The sequence below is a fragment of the Schistocerca nitens genome, chromosome 9 (genome assembly GCF_023898315.1).
Source record: "Schistocerca nitens isolate TAMUIC-IGC-003100 chromosome 9, iqSchNite1.1, whole genome shotgun sequence".
Lineage (NCBI taxonomy): Eukaryota > Metazoa > Arthropoda > Insecta > Orthoptera > Acrididae > Schistocerca > Schistocerca nitens.
Genome location: NC_064622.1, coordinates 92785518 through 92802569, shown reverse-complemented (window position 1 = coordinate 92802569; position 17052 = coordinate 92785518). Strand labels below are relative to the sequence as shown.

General features: G+C 42.2%; 1 protein-coding gene across 2 annotated transcripts; it reads right to left on the bottom strand.

Annotated features, from left to right (window-relative positions):
* Positions 1-3857: 3857 nt before the first annotated feature.
* LOC126203133 (serine protease inhibitor I/II-like) lies at positions 3858-15742 on the bottom strand. 2 transcript variants are annotated; one of them, XM_049937381.1, is made up of 3 exons: positions 15476-15721; positions 9193-9351; positions 3858-4306 (listed from the first exon to the last, which is right to left on the bottom strand). In XM_049937381.1, the coding sequence occupies exons 1-3, from the start codon at positions 15543-15545 to the stop codon at positions 4191-4193; spliced, it is 345 nt and encodes a 114-aa protein (XP_049793338.1). In that variant the 5' UTR covers positions 15546-15721; the 3' UTR covers positions 3858-4190. The 2 variants fall into 2 exon arrangements, 1 of the variants encoding a protein (XP_049793338.1); XR_007540225.1 differs by lacking the exon at positions 9193-9351 and having other exon boundaries at positions 15476-15742.
* Positions 15743-17052: the final 1310 nt, after the last annotated feature.

The following is a 17052-nucleotide window of genomic DNA, read 5'->3' as shown; positions in this document are numbered from 1 at the left end:
GTTATTCTGAGTGCGTGACCTGTTCGCTTGTGTACAAGAGTCAAAGTCAACTATTCCTGCAAAATCAAACACCAACATTTCGTGTTCTTGCAAGCTGAAATGTAAAGACAACTTCCCTCCTGGAGAGAAGAAATATTTTCTAGACAATTTATATGACGGACGAACAAAAATGAACAAGATACATTCCTAATCGATCTGATAATACATGATCCAATACATGATCCAATACGCCGCAGTTCAAAGAACGAAAACCCTAAGAAACGTGACAACGTTTTCGATTTCTTTGTTCTGAACAATGCGAACAAAAGAATTCAAGTTTGTAGAAGTGCATTTTCCGTTCTATATGCCATCAAAAATAAAGCGCTTTTCCGTTTGACTACTTTAATTGCTTTTGGAAAATCTGCAATTGATATGTGCGGTAAACACATGAACCGGGGTAATGTGTTACCTCCACAAACAGTAGGTGCCATTGATGATCATATACATGAGTTCTCAATACACCATTCTCATTACTGAAGTAAGGAAGTTAAATATCTAAGTGATGAGCTGGACATAAAAACTTTGCACCATGTTTTGTGAGAAATATCCTCATTACGCATTTAGTGTCAAATACGATTTTTATCGGAAATATTATAATGAGAACCAAGGATATAGATTTGGGAGGCTCCAAATTGACGTCGGTAGCACATGTGAGGAATTGGAAACGAAGATCAAATCACCAGTTGTCAACGACACCGCAAAACGTGTCGCAGTCGCTGAAAAGATGGTCCATTTACGTCGAGCCAAGAAATTTTACTCCAAACAAAAAGAAGTGTTGCAAATGTGCAATGAAAGAGAAGAAGTAGGATGCCTCGTCTTTGACTACATGCAAAATCTTCCACTGCCGAAAATTCCAGTGCAAGAGATGTTCTGTCTAAGAAAGCTTTGGTTGTACATTTTCTGTTTCCATGATGTGAAAACAGGTTCAGCAAAATTCTACACATATCCAGAAGGTGTGGCTAAATGAGGCCCTGATGAGGTATGTAGCCTACTTTGGTTGAAGATTCAGGACGTGAGTCCAACTGTTAAAGAACTTCACATTTTTAGCGACGCTTGCGGTGGACAAAACCGAAATAATATTGTCCTCAGTTTTCTACTTGCCTTGGTATTACTTGGATGTTTTACTACAATTCACCAATATTTTCCTATTCGTGGACATTCCTTCCTGCAGTATGATAGGATCTTTGGTACAGCCAAGCATAAGATTAGGAAAATGGACAGAATATACACTCCGGACAGTACTGTGAGTTGATACAAACAGTGAGAGAATCAGGATATTCTGCGAGAAAGGTGACTTCAGAACAGATCATGAACTATAAGTATTGGTGGCCAAAGTTCTTCGAGAAATCAATAAAAAGTACTCACAAACATTCAAAGTTTTGTATAAATACCGACACCTTCAATATTCAACTGATTTGAAGGGTTCTGTAACAGCCGAATTCATTGATGGCATCGTTCAGACAAGATTTGTCCTTCAAAATCCAAAGTTATTGTATGAAATAACGGTTCCTACAGAGACTGCATACACAGGAAAAATACCCTTAAATGAGAAAAAAATGCAACACGTAGAGAAGATAATCACCTACATACCTACAGAAAAGAAACACTTCTACCAGGACTTAATGACCTGGCCTACTATCTCGGATCCAGCTAATCATGATGATGAGTGATTTTTGTGTACAATTTTTTTTCTCTAAAACTTTCTGCACATTCTTAGAGTGAAATAATTGATGCCATTTTAAACTTTTCAATAATATACATTTTCCAATAGCCTATAGTGTTATGTTTTTACAAGTTTGAATAAAATTTGAAAGGCATTATTGACTTATTTCTTTATTTTTAGACACATTTTTACTCAGTTGGAAGAAGGAAACAGATCTATCAACTTTTTTTAATTTTACGAGTCAAAGTACAATACCTGGAAATTGTCTGAACAGTGCAAACGGATGGAACTGTTGTTCTGGATGTGCAATTAAAAATAATTTCTGGATCAATGAATGATGCATAAGTTATACCGTTTTTTTTTAATTTCCCAACAAACGGGTTTATGGAGTTATTTCCCTGTTCCAACTGCTGATTCAATTCATGTCAAGCCATTGTCGACATCCAATGTCCATTCCAAACTATGAGGTATTGATTTACTGATTCAGATTTGTGATGAACTAAGCATACTTTGCCTTAAAAAAAAATGCGTTACCCCAGGCGCATCTCTGTAATTAGCTCTAGCTCAGCAAATGCGACGCACTTTCAAGACAAGAGTAGTGTGTCTGTGTTTCCGTTGTGCAATAGGTGAGCCAAAATCAAATAATAAAAGAAGGAACATTGAGATTTTCCAGGGCCAGTTTATCAGTTTAAAAGTGTAATGATTCACAATGTTGAATTCAGAAAGTATTCTTGCCATTACGAGTGTTTAAACAGACGGGGAACCAGATGGGCACTTTGAAAATTACTTTCCCGCAGTCAGATTTTGTGACACATTCTCGCAAGCGAATTCCTATGCTTATAGTTTATGAATTCCTGTGCGCTTTTGTTTACTTGATTTCTGATTGTGGTATCACTGCCCTCTCTTGTCTGGACATTAAGAATGTTGTGTAGTGGGGTTTCATGTACAAGGCTTTTGAAATGCTACGCACGGACGATGCCAGATGATTTAAATCGGGAGAGCGTGGAGAGTTAGCGATTAGTTCATATCTATTCAACAATCCGCCCACGAATGTAGCAGCCTGACCTCCACGCTCTCCGGACCCAAACACATTAGACTAACGTTTACGGTGCATCTGAAAGCCTTTGTGTAAGGAACCCCAGTACAAGATATTCAGTCTCCGTCCCTATATTATGGAAGGCTGCAAAACCAAACGCAATACTTCAGGGATACATCAACACATCCGAGATTCACTTTAAAGGCGGGTTGATGCATGTATCATCACCAACGCAGGGCATAGTGAACATCTGTGCAAGAGTTGCATGTGGTATGATACAGCGTTCTGTTCGTGTGGGTTTCCCATGATTAATGAGATGAAGAAAATCAGTTGCAACATGGAAACAAAGCGTTTCCAGGCCCATGTTCATATAGTACAATTTCTTCGTCCACGAGTGAGACATGCGTCCTGCAACTTGTGTCGTAAATTTCTTTCTGTTACACACTGTACAACGAACAGATTCTGTTAAATCGACTGCGAGAATGAACATGCTATGCTGTGCTGTTAAAATCTAAGTTTTTGTTTTCCTTTTCGCAGTCATTTTTAACAGAAAACAGGAAAGTTGCGTTATTGGCTAACTTTATAATCCTACCTGTTGGTAGATTAAGATCATGCGAAATATTGTGATTAAAGCTACTATCCTCATACCTCCAGCAGCTGGATTTGTATCTCTAGTACCGATTTATGCATTCATTTTCATTTCTATTTGCAATCAAGATTCCGTTTGCAATAATAATGAATAAGGTCAGAGAGAGTGGGGTAGGAAAAGTTGGACAAAGAAAGGGGGAATAAATGGAAACAGAAAAGTGGAAGGAGGATATGATAGGGAGATGAGGGAGGAGATGGATATAGTGTGGGACAAGAGAAGTAGAGGGGATGGGAGGGGGGGGGGGGGGAAGTGATGGACAGAGTTGGGAAGAGGAGGAGGACGTGTAGTAGTAGTAGGAGGAGGAGGAGGAGGAGGAGGAAGAGGAGGAGGAGATGGACGAAAGGAGGGGGAAGGAAGAGAAGGATAGAGAGAGGGAGCAGGCGGAGATTAGGACGTATGTCTGATCCCTGGACATATTTAGCAGTTGCCAGGAATTGTAGGGTTTCCTAGATTTTCATAAAAAATAACTATTTCCAAATTAAAAAGAACTGTAATTTAATTTTTCATAATTTTTACAGTTTTCTGTGTTTTTTAAGATTTCTTATTTCAGTCAATAACAGAGAGAATCAACATTCAACAGTCGTATGCACTTAATATTTCGTTGGTAGAATAAAATAAAGGAACACCTTTCTTATATCAGCGTGTCACTTCGTCTCGTTAGCACCTGGATGCGTCGTATATGATGTTATAGTCCTACCAGACGAACGCATCACACATTGCTTGGTTCATATTGCTGTATAGTTCTAGCTTCAGGTAAGAGAGCCCCGTCGATTAGCGGTTTCCCCCGCGTGCACGGCCACCACTCAGTAGCTTCCCGGAGGACAGGCCTTCCTGGTGCAGGCGCCGGACTTGCCGTCTGACCCGCAGCGGCAGACGTTGCACTGCTCCTTGTACGTCGTCCCCGGAGTACACGCCACGGCTGGAACCAAGAGAACGGCGAGGGTCAGTAGGAGCGACGTCAACTGGAAACCAGTACAGGAGCGTCTTCACAGATGCTACTTCAAAGCAGAAGGGTCCCTTACTTGCTCCTTTCCCATGAGTTCCATAACATACTCATTGAAATTAGTCGCCGTATTAAAAGTAGCCGTATAGAGTAATGAGGATAGTATGGATATACAGAAAGATTCGTGATTATTGAACAAGGACAATTACTGTACCTGTCTTCAAGATAGATTACAAGGCGCCCTGTGAGAATTACAGAGGAATAGAACTACTGTACAACTGCATGAATATGTACGGATAGATAATTTTAGAGAAAATCAGGACTAAGGTAGAATCACAATCAAGCGAAGAACAACAAGGATTTCGACCAGGAAGATCAGCTATAGATGCCATATTTACAGCCAGACGGATTCTTGAGAATTTTATGGGGGAGATGAAAAACACCATGAATCTGGTACTGGTTTTGCTGTTAAGAAAAGGATTGTTAATCCGGTTAAGACTTCCATCCCATTAACAAAAGAATGTCTTGCGTAACAATCAAACAGCAGTGGTACCACATAACATTTATAAATGTCCCATGCACCGACCGAAGATGGGCTGAGGGTTGGAAAGATGAGCACTATGAAGAATTAGAGTAGTCGAAAGTATTCCAACAAGAAATCTGAGAACTATCCTAGGGGACTTCAGTGAAAAATAGGTAAAGAGGATATGTTCATCCCTACAGTAGGAAAACATAGCAAGCACTCGACCACCAACGAAAATGGATTAAAAATGATCAATTTTGCACTGTCAAAGAATATGAGAATTTTCTCGACGATGTTCCCTCACAAAGAAATACGCAGAAGTACATGGTGCTCTCCAGATGGCAAAACAGTAAATCAGATTGACCATGTTATGACAGATAAACGTTGCACTACATTTGTAAGAAACGTCAGAACGTACAGAGGAGCTGAAATTGGCTCAGATCATTTCCTAGTGCTAGGAAAGACGGAAATCAAAATGATTTGGAACCAACAACCAAAAGCCACACCAAAACCTAATTGAGATATAGAACGACTGAAGGAACTGTCTGTTAAAGAAACCTATGCGATTACGAGAATTTAGTATACCCAGTAAAATAATTAAGATGAAACAACTGTGCATGGACGGCCCCCAGGCAGCATAGAAGTTCAGAGGATGAATATTCCCCAGCTTTCCAATTAAAATAGGCTTACAACAAGGAGACGCTCCTTCATGTGTCCTCTTCAACCTTGCATTAGCGAAAGTGCTTCGGGAGAGTACTTTACATCTACACAATGGTGTCAGGTTCGAACACAGTGAAGTAAAACTCCTGGCTTCTGCAGATGATATAGTGTTGTTGAGTGAAGCTGAAGAAGAACTGAAAGGCATGTACAGATCTCTCAGGCACAGTGCCAGCAAAATGGGGCTTTTGATTAACCAAGAGAAAACTGCATATATGGAGATAGGTCGGGTCATAAACCTAAATCCTTACTTTGAAATTGACCAACATTCTAAATCCAGAAAAGTTCTTCAGTTTAAATACCTTGGATCACGTTTCACCAGTACAAATATCATAGCAATGGATATAAACAAAGAATACCGTCAGGGTCAAGATGTCTGTATTCATTAAGCAACCCAATCAAAAGTAAAATTTTGTAAGTCACCACAGAGATGTACAACATTATCATTTGCCACATAGTACTGTCCGGTTCAGAAAGCTGGACGTTTACAAAGAATGAAAGAGAGAAACTGAATGTTTTCGAAAGAAAAGTAATGAGAAAAATCTGGGGACCTGTGCTGGAGAATGGCGTATGGAGAATTCGAAAGAACAATGAAATTTATCAGTTAATGAAGCAACCCACTATCATCCGTCAATTAAAAAGTAGGAGACTATAATAGGCTGGACATGTGGCTAGAATGGAAAACAACAGAATCACGAAGAAAGCATTTGAAGGTACTGTCCAGGCAAGAAGACCATTGGGCCGACCTCGTACAAGGTGAAGAGCTGACACAGAGAAGGACATCGCAGCATTAGGAATTTCCGCAGGGTAGAGAGAGACTGCGAGAGATAGAAGGCGGCGGAAGCAGATCGTTGATGCAGCTCGTCGTCTACTGGGTGGTTGTATTGCGAAATGTACTCGGGAGGAAGTAATATCTTGTCCGACTCTTCCGGAAACTACCGTCTCGAAATTTCAACAGTAAACCTCTCCGTGATGCACAACGCCTCTCTTGTAGCGTCTGCCATTTGAGTTTTTTGAGGATCTCTGTAGCGCTCTCGCACCGACCAAACGACCCCGTCACGAAACGCACTGCTCTTCGTTGGATCTTATGTACGTCTTCTCTCAGTCTTACCTGGTAAGGCTCCCAGATTGATGAACAGTACTCAAGAATCTACCGAAGAAGCACCTTGTAAGCTTCTTCTTTCGTGGATGAGTTACATTTCATTGAGATTCATCCTGTGAGTCTTTAGTCTGGCATCTCCTTTTTACACAATTTGTTTTATGTGGCCATTCCACGTAAGGTCATTCTAGATAGTTGCTCCTAGGTGTTTTACTGTAGATACTGTTTCGCGCAATTTCTCATCATTAGTGTAGTTACACAGTAGTGGGCCTCTTCTCGTACGTACGTTCAATACGTTACTTTTATTTGCGGCCTCGGGCATGGATGTGTGTGATGTCCTTAGGTTAGTTAGGTTTAAGTAGTTCTAAGTCAAGAGAACTGATGACCTCAGATGTTACATCCCACAGTGCTTAGAGCCATTTGAATCATTTTTATTTGGGTTTAGGGTCATCTGCCAGTGCCTGCAGCCTTCATCAGTCATCAGACACCATACATCTCTGCACGGAGTGCACAGTACATACATCTGTACGTATCTGCAAATCGATATTATCATCTGGCGTTGCTACTTTCTTACACACAACCACATCATCTGCAAGCAATGTTAAACAGCTTCCGGCGCTTTCTGATAAATCATTTACACACAAATTAAACAATAAAGCTCCTGTCATACTTCCTTGGGGTACGACCGAAATTAGCGCCACACCTGACAATCTTTTTCAGCTAAGAGCGACAAGTGGAGTTCTGCAAGAAAGCCTTGCGTTCGGTCGCAAATCTGGTCCGATACTCGGTAAGCTCATATTTTTCCGCACTAGACGGCAGCGGTGGACGGTGTCAAAGGCCTTTCTGAAGTGAAGGAACACGGCATCAAAGTGAGCTCCGTTGTCTGCAGGAATTTGGATCTCTTTGAGAAACAGAGGGAACTAAGTTTTGCAAGATCTCTGTTTGGGAAACGAATGTTGGTTTTTATAGTGGAGATTTTCGTTCTCCAAAAAGCCATAATTCTTGAGCATAAAACATGTTCCACTATCCACTCTACACTATCAGTTATGGTTTCACCATTTAAACCAATGTTTTTGTGAACTTGTCTCTTAGAAACGCCAGTGGAACACATTTGCAACTTGTCACAGGTGGCCATGAGGCAAAAGGGGGTGGGGGTGCAATATGTTTGAAGTATGACAAGAGAATTGTGTATTGTTGTAGCTAAGGAGGACTAATGTCTTGTTCATTGCGTTCCTGCTTTTTAGTGAGGGCAACAAGTTGATACATTGCGAGAAAACAAATAAACAAAACTTGATCGATGTAATGAACGTTTTAAAATAACACAAGAAAAGAATATTTTGCTAACGGCGATATAAACGGGCCTATAGTCACAGCTCGGTTATTATCTAAAAGACTACCTTCTCGCTTGCAAGTAATATGCATTAGAAGAATGGAATCAATATCGCTACTAATCAAAAGCTACAAAACCGACAAAGAATTAGCTTTTGCAAGACATTTCTCAAAAGTAGTGTATAGTATCTGTCAGTAACGTAGAAGACTGAACGCGAAACGTGTTAGCCAAGTTTTCACAGGTATGTGTGAATTCTCGAGGAAAAAGGAAACTGCGTTAAGATTAGTATTAGTAGGAACTATTGTTATATATGGAAGTGACTGGACGGAAGTGACAAAGGAAAAGACAAGGAAAAGGAAAGCTGTTAACATTTTAAGTTTAAAGCCAGGCATAAGATATTGCTTGTGAGATCATATCTGTAAAATACATATTAGGCAACAGTAGTTGTTCTGGTTTTCAGTCTGAAGACTGGTTTCACACAACTCTCTTCAGTAATCTGTCCTCTGTAAACCTGTTCATCTATACGTAACTACTGCAACCAAGACCCTTTTGAACGAACTGACTATATTCAAGCCATGTGCTCCGTTTAAAGCTCTTATCTTACACACTATCCCCAGTTTCACACAACTCTCTTCAGTAATCTGTCCTCTGTAAACCTGTTCATCTACACGAAACTACTGCAAACAATACCCTTTGGAACGAACTGACTATATTCAAGCCATGTCCTCCGTTTATAGCTCTTATCTTACACACTATCCCCAGTTAACAAATTAACTACTTGTCGAAGTCTCAGGAAGTGATCTATGAAACTATCTCTTCTTTTGGACAAGTTGTGCTACGAATTCTTTCTCGTCTGATTTGATACTGCCTCTCCATACAGTTATGCGATATAGCCATCTAATCATCGGTATTTTTCTATAGTATAATATTTAAAAAAGATTCTGTTCTCTTCCTGTACGTATTGGCAACAGTCAGGTAACTTTAATTTAGAGGATAGGACAGAAAATTGTAAACTTAACTGGGAATAACACATGAAACAAATGGATCGGTCCAGAGTGGTCAAATAAGTTCTGCAATACCGACCTCAACAATGCATAGTTATAAGACGCCCAAGATCTCGATGTGGCGACTGACGTTGGGTTGTAACTGGCTGGCAGTCTAGCTGTGAGTGAGGAGGAAGGCAGGTGACTCACCCCTGGTAGAGCGCGACAGACAGCCTTTCAGAGTGCACACAGCGGCTGTCCCGTACTTGTTGCAGGAGCACGTGTTGCAGTCCTTCTTGAACGTCGTGTTTGGCGTGCACCTTTTCTCAGCGCGCCTCACGCGAACTTTCGTTTCAGGAGCTGCAGGGTCTACGAAAACGACAGTTATGGAAAACATACATGTGGCGAGACGTGTTTCAGGCACGATAAATTTATTGCAATTTCTTTGCTTGGGAACCATTATCTGTCAACAGCAGATTTGGAGAACAACCATCGACGAACTGCAACACAGATTTATAGAGCAGTAGCGGGCAAGCCAGGCGTTGCTCGAGTATTTGCAGGATGACAATTATTGAAGTATATGAAATAAAGTCGTCATGACTTCTGAACGGTTTGCTGCACGACTGGCCGGCCGCAGGGCATGATGGGAATTCGTATGCGCAGGTACGGTTTGGTTTAGCGACGAAGCCCACTTTCATTTGGATGGGTTTGTCAAAAATGGTTAAAATGGCACTGAGCACTATGGGACTTAACATCTGAGGTAATCAGTCCCCTAGACTTAGAACTACTTAAACCTACCTAACCTAAGGACATCACATACATCCATGCCCGAGGCAGGATTTGAACCTGCGACCGTAGCGGTCGCGCGATTCTAGACTGAAGTGCCTAGAACCGCTCGGTCACGGAAGCCGGCGATCGAGAAGTCTCTTTAGCTTCCACGGGTGACTGTGTGGTGTGCAATGTCCAGTCACTGAATAATCGGTAAGATATTCCTTGACGGCGGGGTGACTACCAAACGTACATGAAGACTTTGGAAGATGATTTCATCCCTATTATCCAAAATGTCGCTGATTTCGACAAGATGGGTTCATGCAAAAATGGATCAAATGGCTCTGAGCACTATGGGACTTAACATCTAAGGTCATCAGTCCCCTAGAACTTAGAACTACTTAAACCTAACTAACCTAAGGACATCACAAACATCCATGCACGAGGCAGGATTCGAACCTGCGACCGTAGCGGTCGCGTGGTTCCAGACTGAAGCGCCTAGAACCACTAAGCCATAGCGGGCGGCTGTGTTCATGCAAGACGGAACTCGACCCCATCGAAGCACGAGAGTGATGTCTGGAGGAGTACTTTGGGGACCGCATTCTGACTTTGAGATACCCAGAGGCCACTGGCATGGGTGTCGATTGGCTGCCATATTCTCCGAATTTGAACACATGGGACTCCTTTTTGTGGGGCGATATTAAAGAAACGGTGTACAGCAATAACTCCAGAACCATTGCTGAGTTGAAAGCAGCCATTCAGGATGTCATCGACTGCATCGACGTTCCGACACATCAGCGGGTCATGCAGAATTACGCTATTCGTCTGCGCCACATCACCGCCAATGATGGCAGGCATATCGAACATGTCATAACCTAAATCCGAATATCAGTAGCGACGTTTACATGTTGAATAATGTGTACGCACGCCTTAGTTGTAACTAATTTACACTACTGGCCATTAAAATTGCTACACCACGAAGATGACGTGCTACAGATGCAAAATTTAACCGGCAGGACGAAGATGCTGTGATATGCAAATGATTAGCTTTTCAGAGCATTCACACAAGGTTGGCGCTGGTGGCGACACCTACAACGTGCTGACATAAGGAAAGTTTCCAACCGATTTCTCACATACAAACAACAGTTGACCGGCGTTGCCTGATGAAACGTTGTTGTGATGCCTCGTGTAAGGAGGAGAAATGCGTACCATCACGTTTCCGACTTTGGTAAGGGTCGGAATGTAGCCTATCGCGCTTGCGGTTTATCGTATCGCGACATTGCTGCTCGCATTGGTCGAGATCCAATGACTGTTAGCGCAATATGGAATCGGTGGGTTCAGGTGGGTAATACGGAACACCGTGCTGGATCCCAACGGCCACGTATCACTAGCAGTCGAGATGACAGGCATCTTATCCGCAGATCGTGCAGCCACGTCTCGATCCCTGAGTCAACAGATGGGGACGTTTGCAAGACAATAACCATCTGTACGAACAGTTGGACGACTTTTGCAACAGCATGGACTATCAGCTCGGAGACCATGGCTGGGGTTACCCTTGACGCTGCATCACAGACAGGAGCGCCTGCGATGGTGTACTCAACGACGAACCTGGGTGCACGAATGGCAAAACGTCGTTTTTTCGGACGAACCCATGTTCTGTTTACAGCATCATGATGGTCGCATCCGTGTTTGACGACATCGCGGTGAACGCCAATTGGAAGCGTGTATTCGTCATCACCATACTGACATATCACCCGGCGTCATGGTATGGGGTACCATTGGTTACACGTCTCGGTCACCTCCTGTTCGCATTGACGGTACTTTGAACAGTTGACGCTACATTTCAGATGTTTTACGACCCGTGGTTGTACCCTTCATTCGATCCCTGCGAAACCCTACATTTCAGCAGGATAATGCACAACCGCATGTTGCAGGTCCTGTACGGGCGTTTCTGGATACAGAAAATGTTGGACTGCTGCCCTGGCCAGCACGTTCTCTAGATCTTTCACCAACTGAAAACGTCTGGTCAATGGTGGCCCAGCAACAGGCGCGTCACAATACGCCAGTCACTACTCTTGATGAACTGTGGTATCGTGTTGAAGCTGCATGGGCAGCTGTACCTGTACACGCCATCCAAGCTTTGTTTGACTCAATGCCCAGGCGCATCAAGGCCGTTATTACGGCCAGAGGTGGTTGTTCTGGGTACTGATTTCTTAGGATCTATGCACCCAAACTGCGTGAAAATACAATAACATGTCAGTTCTAGTATAATATATTTGTTCAATGAGTACCCGTTTATCATCTGCATTTCTTTTTGGTGTAGCAGTTTTAATGACCAGTAGTGTACGTTGTTGTTCATATAGTTCAATAATTGTCATCCGGTCTTTAAAGCTGTGCCCGAGACTTAATACACATGGAATTCATTGTTGACTTATAAAGTTTCTTTTATTCATCGTTTGAAGCAGTATGATTCTCCAGTACATACTTGTGCGAAGAGCTTGCTTAATTTACTAACACGGTAGAGAGCCACATGAGGAAACTGTGCGAAATACAACTTATACTAAGATCCACGTCCGTAACACGCATCCTGTGGTCTGCTGCTTTGTTTGTGGCCATGGCATAACATAAGCTCACGGGGAACTGCACACGTTTAACGCGAAATGGTAAATTGTTATGAATAAGCGGGAGTCAGGGTATAAAAACTCTCTGGCCTACGACACTTCCAATCAAAGTTTCTGCTTCTGTTATGATGCTGTCTTTGACGTAAACTTCCGAAAATACGTTCCTCACTGAGTTTAAAAAGGTAACACAGTATTCTATTGATTCTTTGGTGTACTAGACTGTGAAGATTAACATCCAAGTTACTGAACTGTAGGCAAATAAATTGTTATATTTTTTCCTTGATTAGTTTTGGATTAAATGAAACCTATATGTTGCTGCAAGCTTTGTGGTGCTGATAACCTCGCCGTTGAAGGCCAGTACACCCACAACAGCAACAGAAACAACCCAAACTATCTTCCAGTTACCTGTGAAACTCCCATGAAAATTTGTCTAGTACTTTTGCAGATTAGTGTGTTTAAACAGACAAAGAGGCAGACATGACGCGTTTAGATAAAACTTTAAATAGCGATATCTTCTTTCCGTTATCAGATTCCAATTATATAAAACCAGTATGTTGCTCGAAGCTACGGTCAAGTTACCTGTGAAAATCCCATTTAAATTCGTCCAGTGGGTTGGGAGAACAGTGTGATCAGACAAACAGACAGATACTAAGGCTTTACAGTTTTATTACTGGTGTAGATGAGAGATGTAGATTCTAAAAACATCGATTAGAGGCGACAAGATTGGTTCAAATGGCTCTGAGCACTATGGGACTCAACTGCTGTGGTCATAAGTCCCCTAGAACTTAGAACTACTTAAACCTAACGAACCTAAGGACAGCACACAACACCCAGCCATCACGAGGCAGAGAAAATCCCTGACCCCGCCGGGAATCGAACCCGGGAACCCGGGCGTGGGAAGCGAGAACGCTACCGCACGACCACGAGATGCGGGCAGAGGCGACAAGAAACGGCTGTTCAAAATTTTCGATGTACCAGTTAAATTGCTAGACTTTTTTGGTCCTTAATGACGATTGTTATTTCTGTCTTGTTTTCGACTATGTTCATGAAATGTGCAGCGGTCGGGAACACGCTCACTGATACTACATGCACCATGCGTGTGTCTGACTAGTAGTCATTTCTCGCCAGGTGACGCTGCTATCGCCTGAACGGGTTTTTTATCGATAACAGGTCGGTCGTCTGACTGATCAGTGTGTGTGTGTAACAAAAAGTGCATCTCTACACATAGAAAGGCTAGACACTACAGCACGGTTATCAAACATGAGTCTCTCTACGCAAACGAAGTTTTAATTCTCACAGCAAAGGCGATCCGCACAACATCGTGATGTGAGAAAGGATTGTGAGGTCTACCCTTTGCAGATGCGACTGGAATCGTGCAAAGAAACTGAAAAGTGCCTGCCAGCAAACGAATATTTAAAATTCATAGACGTGTTCAAAGACTTCCAATAATGAGATTTACACACAAGATTATGACATACGTTGGACGAGGGACTAGGAAACCTCAGATCGAAGCAGTGGAATCTGTTCAGTCAGAGGAGGAATTGTTTGGTAGTACACGCAGAGAATGATGTTCCAAAAGAAAGAGAACCAAGTGGACTGAAAAAAGAAAAATAGCCCACAGAGAGAAAGGGAGCCATATGGAAGATGGAAAAAAGACTAACTGCATCGCACGATCCAGCAGGGTTCTTACAAGTTATTATTATTATTATTATTATTGTCACTCTTAGTGGCCTCAGTTGCAGTAGTATAAGTAATGCATGTATTAACTCTATTAATTCATAGTCGGCATAATTAACTCATACTGCCACTTAAGATCATTTCAGATCATTTTAATACTAGTTCTCATAGTGATTTCCTTAGGGAACTATAATGTAAGGTACAGCATATATGAAACCCTGTAAGAGAAGCTCTGACGGCAATGATCAGATCTGGTTAAATTATGAAAGTAATGAAGTATTTAAGAACCTTTGTTTAAAAAAATGTTGAAGAAATGGCCTTCAAAGTAAAATTTCCGCTGTGCTTCAAAATAGCACTTATTAACAATCCAAGGAACAGGTGTCACGTTTTCAGCCATTAATAAATTAAATAAGTTTCGCCGGCCGCGGTGGTCGAGCAGTTCTAGGCAGTTCAGTCCGGAAACGCTCGACTGCTACGGTCGCAGGTTCGAATCCTGCCTCAGGCATCGATGTGTGTCATGTCCTTAGGTTAGTTAGGTTTAAGTAGTTCTAAGTTCTAGGGGCTGATGACCTTAGAAGTTAAGGCCCATAGTGCTCAGAGCCATTTGAACCATTTGAAATAAGTTTCAGATGATGGCTCAACACACAGAAGAGTTGGCGACAAGACAACACTACACAGAAGAGTTGATGAAAAGACAACGAATGCTACAAAGCTAAAATATTACACAGTAATGGCTACCACTATTCCAATATATCAAAGCGAATTTCATAAACTACGAAAGGAAAGGGAAGAATACAGTCGGATATAATAAAATATTTAAGGAACGTTGAAGACTGTATCTTCAGAGCTCAAGTACAAAACAAAACAAAACAAAATTACTGAGAAAAACTTAATATACAGTGTGAAGAAACTAAGCAAGGATGTGTGGAACGGAAACAACGTAGCACCAGAATGGGGAAGTCAGATTAGTTAAAGGAACAGAAATGTAGGACGACTGACGAACGCATGGTTTCAGTTAAGACAGAACAGGATATAAAAGCACTTCATGAAGTGAAGAAGAAGACGAAAAAGAGCAAGGATAGTACGAAGAATGTACGAAACATCCTCCATCCCTCGGAAATTAGCGTGTGTCGTATATGCTACGCTGTATAGTATTTTTAATATTAATTCCTCACGGCTCAATGACTTGGCGTGTCTTTCAACTGGACGCCCCTAACATACCCCGTAATCGCACTGGGGTTTAACGTGGAAACTGAACGAGTCTTTACTGGCGAATGTCCAGGTCACAGAGAGGTAACCGCTAGGTTAAAGTCAAATCGAAATATTACGTGGGCCGAGAGGTTTTTCTATCCCGTGTCCTTTGGGTGTCGAGGAGTGCGCTTTACCACGAGACCCGACTGAGATTAACGTGTAGCGTTAAGACCTACCTGCGTTGCAGCAGGCTAGCAACACCAGCGCCACGATGAGCACGGCGAACGCGGCGGTTCTCGACACCATGGTGGCTGCGTCGGATACTGTGCGTCGTCTGTTGTCTCAGGAGGCGCGGAGGCGGCGTTTTAAAAGCCAGCTGTTCCTCGTCCGGCACGACCTTGCTTCTCCTCCCAAGTCGCAGCCGTGAAGGTCAAGTGCGTGTAGAACCGAGAAGTTCTTCCGTTGTTGTTTGCTGCAGGACAGGCATTTCCGCATCCAGCTACTTAACTCAACATACTGGCTTCAGGCCAAGGAGAGCAACCCATTGCTTCTGAAGCTAATGTCATGCAGCTGGATTACGTAACAGCGCCGTCACTTCGAAGAACTCACTGGATAATAGCTAATGCGTACAACTACATGTGCATATAAACACTGTATTCCACTTCAAGGTACTGAGAAACGTGATTACAGTTTTCTGATCTGTTAGGTTCTTGTACTGAGACAGGAAAGAAGACTGCCTCTCATCTATACTAATAATAAACTATAAAACCTTCGTGTCTGCGTATTAATCTGGTTGAACAAGCTAGTTTCGAAAACTACTAGGCGAATTTTCATGGGGTTTTCACAGCAAACTTGACGACGTACAGAACACGAGAAAAAGATATCGTGAATTAAAGTTTTCTGTAAACCGTTCTGTGTGTGTTTGTCAGTTTTTACACAGTAATGTCCAAAACTTATAGTAGAATTTACATGGGGTTCTCACAGGAAATTGAGCATAGTTTAGGGCAGCAGATAGACTTCATTTCATCAAAATCATATTGGAAAATATCGTAATTTAAAGTTTTATTTAAAATCGTCCGCTCAGCTTTATAGTTCGAATGTGTAAACCGTCACGGAGTAGTACACCAAGGAACCAATAGTTGGCACTGTTAGTTCTTTTTTAATTCGCTGACAGATGTATTTTCGGAACATTACGTCAGTAAGAGAATTAAGCGCCGCAGTCTTATGTTTACGAATACAAACTGACATCGGATGTACTTATATAGCAAATACGATTTACTGGTTTCACTTTGTGTGTTAAAACTTAACGACATTGCTTTCCTTCGTTGCACTGGTTTCATTCATATTGTTGGCAAGGAAAACCGAATTCAGACCTATGCACTTTCCATATATTACGTCCGCCTCATTGCCTCCTTTCTCACTAACCGATCGACTTATGTCACCATGAACAACACAAACTCCCGCATCTTCCATCGTACTTCAGGTGCGCTTCTCACCTCTCCTGTATGTCCTCTGCTGATATGTCCAAGCCGCCTCCTCCTGTTCATCTCCTCCAGTATGCCGATGACGCGGCCTTGTTCGCCCTCCTGAAATCCCAATGATCCTTCCAGCTCCATCGCAATCAGTTTACCTCCTGGTGCAACCAGTGGATCTTAAAAAGCAACCCTACCAAAAGGCAGGCAATAATTACAGCTTGACCCACCCACAGCTTCCACCCCCATGACTTTTATCTTACCATTTACGACTGCCCTACCTAGTTAACTAACACATTAAAATACCTCGGACTGACACTCGATCGCCGACTAACATCGAA